This window comes from Strongylocentrotus purpuratus, unplaced genomic scaffold, assembly GCF_000002235.5.
Source record: "Strongylocentrotus purpuratus isolate Spur 01 unplaced genomic scaffold, Spur_5.0 spur5_scaffold_5, whole genome shotgun sequence".
Classification (NCBI taxonomy): Eukaryota; Metazoa; Echinodermata; class Echinoidea; order Camarodonta; family Strongylocentrotidae; genus Strongylocentrotus; species Strongylocentrotus purpuratus.
In genome coordinates, this window is record NW_022145611.1 from 23,404,593 (window position 1) to 23,411,084 (window position 6,492).

The 6,492-nt window shown below is 36.3% G+C and overlaps 1 protein-coding gene across 1 annotated transcript in view; it reads right to left on the minus strand.

Moving 5' to 3' along the window:
• LOC591796 (spectrin beta chain, non-erythrocytic 5) overlaps nt 1-4,341 on the minus strand; it is a 54,933-nt gene extending 50,592 nt beyond the window's left edge. Inside the window, exons 1-3 of the mRNA XM_030998840.1 lie at nt 4,198-4,341; nt 2,045-2,193; nt 1,423-1,590 (exon numbers count right to left, since the gene is read on the minus strand). Of these exons, the coding sequence (XP_030854700.1) occupies nt 1,423-1,590; nt 2,045-2,173 (297 nt within the window). The 5' untranslated portion in view covers nt 2,174-2,193; nt 4,198-4,341. The remainder of the gene's footprint in view (nt 1-1,422; nt 1,591-2,044; nt 2,194-4,197) is intronic.
• Nucleotides 4,342-6,492: the final 2,151 nt, after the last annotated feature.

Here is a 6,492-nt window from a genome sequence, read left to right on the forward strand (position 1 = left end):
TTCATCGGGTTAAAAGAGACTAATGAGCCATGCAGTACAGGAAATAATTAAACTTTAAAAAAAAATCAATATCTCCTGATTTCCACCTTAGGACCACAATGTCAACAAACTTTGTGTACCTAGTAACACATGTTTCTGGAGACTTAAGATCAATAAGGTTAGTTGCACCAATGTAGTGTGACTGCACAGCGCTCTCTTTGTTTTTCGTGCTGCTGTTAATTGCTCTTGAGTCTTGATATTTGCATAGCAAATCACTCCTATTTTACAAGCTTTGTAGTTATGTTTACAAATGCTCCAAAGTAAAGAATCACAGGGACAAGGGTTGGACTACACACCATACACATATGAAGTGTAAATCATAGGCCTAAATGTTATCAACACAGATATCTTGTTCCCTAATTGCACAGAATTTTCTCCGTTAACACCTTAACATTTTACAGTGTAAAGAAGTTTGAAATTTTATTTCATAAGATATTTCTTCAGTAAAGAAAGTATTGCATCTGCTAAATTAGCTTTTGAATACCGGTAGGTACACAGTTTGCAAGAATATATTTTTTATAAGAAGCCAAAAAACAAACAAAAACTTATTCCTAAACAATTAAGTTTTATCAACTGAATACACATTTAATAAACTGACTTAATTTCAACAACATTGACTGTTTCTTGAGGATTTGTGATTCCACAAAGCAACCATCAAATCTAAGTAGTTAAATGGAGCCACATAATTTTATTTTATGCGCAGCTCAGATAAGTAAGCCAAAACTGTACTCTGGACTCCCATTATCAATCAATTATCAATCCATTATCAAGACAAGAGTACTGGATTTATTGTTGCAAAGTTCCTTTCTGATTTGAACCAGCATAAAATCACACACTGCACATGTACATGTACTGTGTTTCTTACGTTATAAATGCAAATGATTATTGCACAGTTCTTTGCTACGTATATTATGGTTATGCAAAACAATAAATGTAGAACAAGAGACGATGCATCCTCTTCACAAAGTACACAAACAATAGCTAACAATTAGTCCACTCCCTCTCTCTTTTTGACATTAACATAATATACTTTTTTACTCCAATAAACTACTATCATCAGGCTAATAGAGTGATTGTTAAAGATTTTTAAAACCAAATTGTGATAGATGTTTGCCTACAATCGGGGCATCTTCATGAGAGCAACATATTATTGAAAGTCCTGGAGTCAATTTTCAATCAATCTGTGTTCATCAATCAAAACGTGAACTGCCTTAATCACGTGAAACAATAATAAATTGAATTTTAATCTGGTTTTATCTCAAAATTAGTAATAATGACATAGGCATTACAGTTTTTCTTTTATCAATGTGATATTTTAGTTTATCTCTACCAATGTCAAAGCAAATTCAATTTCAATGAATCAAGTTGACAGTCCTGACTAACCTTTGATGAGAGGAACTTGAGTGCCTTGTTGATGTTCTCCATCTTCTGTACTCTAAGCTTGCCATGGTTGGGTCGACCTACTGACTCACCAGAGATGACCTCCAGGAGACGCATCAGAGCCTTACCATCATGGAGGTCCTCAAATAGGTTCTGAATGTGAAGGTTTGCCTGCAAGGTGGGGGGAAGTGAGGAGTATTCTATAGTGTGATGAAACTAGCCAGAAACATTGAATCCTAATATTAACTAAAATAATAACTGGCCTTGAATAAAGTGTGGTGTAAGACTAATGAGAAATAACTAGTTACATGTTTAATTAACAAATTATTATAAATCATATTTTCTGACAGGTGTATTAAAGTGTGTTATCTAATAACAGTGAGGAATACACCACACTCTAAATAAATCTACATCAACAACTACAACAACAACAATAACAAAATAATAATATTAATAATAAAATGCCTGTTGTAAAACTTGTAATATTTCTAATAACAAAAAAAATGACATCATGGAGGAAAAAAAGCACTTGTGCTTTACAACACCCCTGTAGAAAATATGGTATGACCATGAAAATTAGAGAAGCATTTTTACAAACAGACATACATACATGTGATGTACATACCTTTGCCAAATGTGAGTTGATCCATTTAGTGAAAGTCTTCTTTTGAATGGCAATGCGTTCCTCTTGTAGAGCATGGATGCGCCCCTTCTCAAAGTGACTGGCACCTTGGCCTGACCCTACAGAGGCCATGATCTTGGAAGATCAGTCAGCTATTAAATGACGAAAACAACAAAAAACATTGTTGGAATACTTGGAACATTTTGTATTGCTTAGGTGTATAAGCTGATCTGCATAATAACATTTCTAAATACTGTATCCCCTTGGCAGGCCAAACAAATAGGATGGTTTGTTTTAAAATGGCAAGTTTGGGAAAATGCATTTTAAGAAGTCCCTTCTAAATATTTTAAAGACTGAAAACTAAATTTTCATAGAATCATCTACATTTCATGTATTTTATCAATGATGATCAATGGTGATATTTTGCAAAAGGGATGACTTGAGAGAAATATGAAACAGTGGCATGCAGCAACCCAATCTAAGATTGAAAAATTATTGAAAAACAAAAGGTTACAATTGCATAACATTTATAAATGTCATTCTGTGATTGATGATTTCAGACTATAAGAATCATGCATTAATACAAGAAAACAGCCAAGTTAGAAGGTAGGCCTCTACAAAGACAGATCAAAAGGGTAGGTAGAAAGACATAGTGAGATTGACTGAGAATTACAGAGTAAAATAGAGACAAATTAGTCAAAGAGATGTCAGTGAAATAATAAAAACATATGGTTTACTGCTTGGTATTAAAGTTTTGTCGCTAGTATGCTTTTGCACCGCCACAGTACGTGCCTCATTCTTTCACACACATTGGTTTCCTCAATGTTACTCCATTGACTCTAAACATAAGTTGTGTGTGACCAAGAATAGCTCCTTGGTGTGACAGAATGAAGCATGCAAGTGCCCATCTCCATTGACTCCAAACATTTCTTGCATGTGATAGAATGAGGTACGTGCATGAACAGCCTGGCCAGACAAGACGGCTTTAGCACGAGCGATGTATACATTTAGCGCGTGCCCAGTGCGCAAATTTATATGAAGGGGTGACCAAAGTTCGCGGACATTTTAGAACATATTACAAAATGTGATATTCAATCTATGATTTCTCATATTCTAATCAAATTCAATTATTACCAAATGAACGGCAAAGTTTTTTACTACAGATTGGTTCAACTAGAAAATTTATCATCAAAGGATTTCAGAGCTATCGCGATCTCAAAATTTGATGTCCGATCGTGCATGCGCGCTGCATTTAAAAAGTCATAAAAACAACAAGGCCTAACTTCACGCACAGGATTTACAGTTGATTTATCAAAAAATGTGATCCATCAAAAATAAGGTAATATCATAATTTGCAAGGCAAGATATCATACAATTAGTTGGTACCACTTTTTACTTACAATTTTGAGAAGATCTGCTCTCAAATTGAAGATTTTCAGACCATTATCGAAGTTGATAATTTTTGGGAACGGACGCAAAAGATTGCAAAATTTGCCTCTTTCCATTGGTGATATAACTAAGATTTTTGAAATCTTTCTGATTTATTGAGATAGTGAACTTAGGTCACGCGCGAACTTTGGTCACACCAATGATGTAGCATAAAAGTTTTTACATGAACAAATACAATTACAAAATGTGAAACATCCTAATTAGCGAAAAATCTTTAATTTAACGCTTAATGTAACATCCAAACTGGTGTTTTGGGGGTAATTTTGGATGATCATGAAATTGAACATGTTTTACAAATACAACAACAAAATAGTTGGCACAACAATACTAGAGATCTAACATGACCAACAGATTAATGTTTGATAAGATTACCTCTTTGGAATGGCATAAATGAAATAAAGTCGATATCACAAATTAATAGAATTATAATTTGTTTAAATAGGGTCTACAAGTGGACTTAAGTGCGCATGTACAACGATACAAGAGTCTCGAGATCGAGTAGACAATTGTTCTGGATCAACTTCCACATCGCGAGCGAATCCTAACTTTGATCTATGGGAGAACACTAGGCGCACCTCGCCAGTGGAGCTTGCTACGATCGTGCACCGCCCACTGCACTGTCAATACCGTTTTCAACTTCGACACGATCGAAGACCACTACAAAAAACAACATTTACGTACAATAAATACGTAATATATCAACTTACCTTCTAGTCTTTCATAATACCAATGATATTCTCTACTGTAGAAATGATGGAGAAATAATTAAACCATCGTATAACAACAATTTAAATCAGATATATTTGAAATAATTCGTCCAAGGCAAAGATCGCGTAACCACTGTAAACCATTTCGCCTGCAACGGAAGTGAAGAAAAATAGAAAGATGCCTTCTTGACAATAGTCAAAATGTATCTTTGTTCGTTGAAAGGGGTACTGTGGTGCCGCATGATCATGAAAAAAAAATCTATTTTACAGGAGAAGTTCTAGAGGGGAGGGGGTGGGAGCGGTCAAAAGTTAATTATTTTGTTTAAGAACATAGTTTCAGTCAATGCGTAAATAAGCTAGAATGTTAAAAAGTTGCAGGATCAAAAGACAACAAGGCGATTTTCCTTTTTGTGCAGTCCCTCCCGCCTAATCTTTTTCTCGATCCTTCAAACTTCTTTTTTTTTCTAATTTACCTTGATGCCCCTCTGCAGCAGGATTAATGTCTGTATGTACTGGGGATTGCGCATAATTATGTCGGAGCTTCGGACAATGCAATAGCAAGGAAACATTTCTTTAGGGTACGGTACATGACATAATTTCCCCCTAATTTATGATATTCTATATATTTTTTCAATTGCTATTTTATAATTATATTTATATGTAACTACACAATACTCTATACAGTATACGAAAAAGAGACATTAATGAAAAAGAAGAGAGAATTGTGAAAAGCTGTCAAGAGTCAGATTAGCATAAAGGATCGAACACAGGGCAAGCTACTCGTGAGTATACAGATAGAGAGAGAGAGAGAGAGAGAGAGAGAGAGAGAGAGAGAGAGAGAGAGAGCGAGAGAGAGAGAGAGAGAGAGAGAGAGAGAGAGAGAATATCAAACATTTCGTTGAAATAAAAATGAAATCCCCGATTTTAAACGGGAAGAACTAGGAAAACAAATCAGGACAATAATACCCCACGGACAATAACGGAGACGACTTGAACCCCCGGAAATCCCCCCCCCCCCCCCCACCTCTGTAAATTAGAGCCTATAGGATAATTCCCCCCCCCCCCCCACCCCCAAGGACAGCAAAGGACGACAACCCCCAGGACAATTACCCCTGTATAATAAGTCGGTTTTAAAAAAACATTTCGGGGGTAATCTATAGGGTGGAGGGGTGATTTTACAAGAGGGAAATTTTCAGGGCTTGGGGTAATATTGTCCTCGGAGAGCCGGTGTGATTCTCCAACGGGGGTAATTTTCAGATAGGTGATTGTCCTCGGGGTTATTGTCCTTAGGGGGTAATTTTCCGGGGGGTAATTGTCCTCGGAGGGTGGTTGCCCTTGCCGGAGTAATTGTCCCGTTGGTAATTGGCCAGGGGTGATTGTCCTAGAACCCAACGTAAGCCTATATATGGGGGCTGCCAGACTCTTCTTAATTACAAATAAATTACACATAAATCCTTATCTAACTTTCACCGTACATATCACTGATATAGGTGATATAAATAATATTATACCACAACCACTAGTCTACATTACACACACATATTGATAATTATGTATATATGTATTTTTAGAACATACTGCTCAAAATGTCTACGACCATCTCTCTACATCTGACATGATCATGCACCCCCTCCCTGCGTGGCACATTAAAGCTAATCAAATTGAATGGATTGAGTCGGGAAGAATATATTGCAAAAGTATTTCTAAACATTCAGCCAATTAATAGACGACCTCCTGTAGTAATAAAAATGCACGTTTCTAGGCCTTATCTAGGGTACCCTTTTAGAGGGCATGGACTTAAGAAGTTAGACCCCAAAAGACAAAACATAACGCCCTATGAAAACGAAACTTATAACTTGGTTTGACGGTATATAATTACTTGATGAAACCAGATATGATTGTGAAAGAAAGTAGCAAAAGTAAATAAGTAACAAAAATGATGCCTTACTTTTGCTCTTCCTTCCTTCCTTTCTCTCCCTTTCCCTTCCTTTCTGCGTCCCCCCCCCCCTTTTTTTTTCTTCTTCTGTTATTGGATCTTTTGTTGGGGCAGGGCCCCTGAAGTGCACTGTGCACCCCCCTTTTCTCTGTGCCTCCGATGTACCTTTCCTATACCGACACCTATAACATTCGGGACCCACACTGCGACATCGATGTACCAATAGGCACAATTTCGCACATCATTTTATACTCACATTCATTTTGAATATAGGCCTAATTTATTTATTATAATAATGCAAATGTTGAACCTATAGGTATGGATTATAGTTAGCAGATATACATAGGGACAAAATAGCC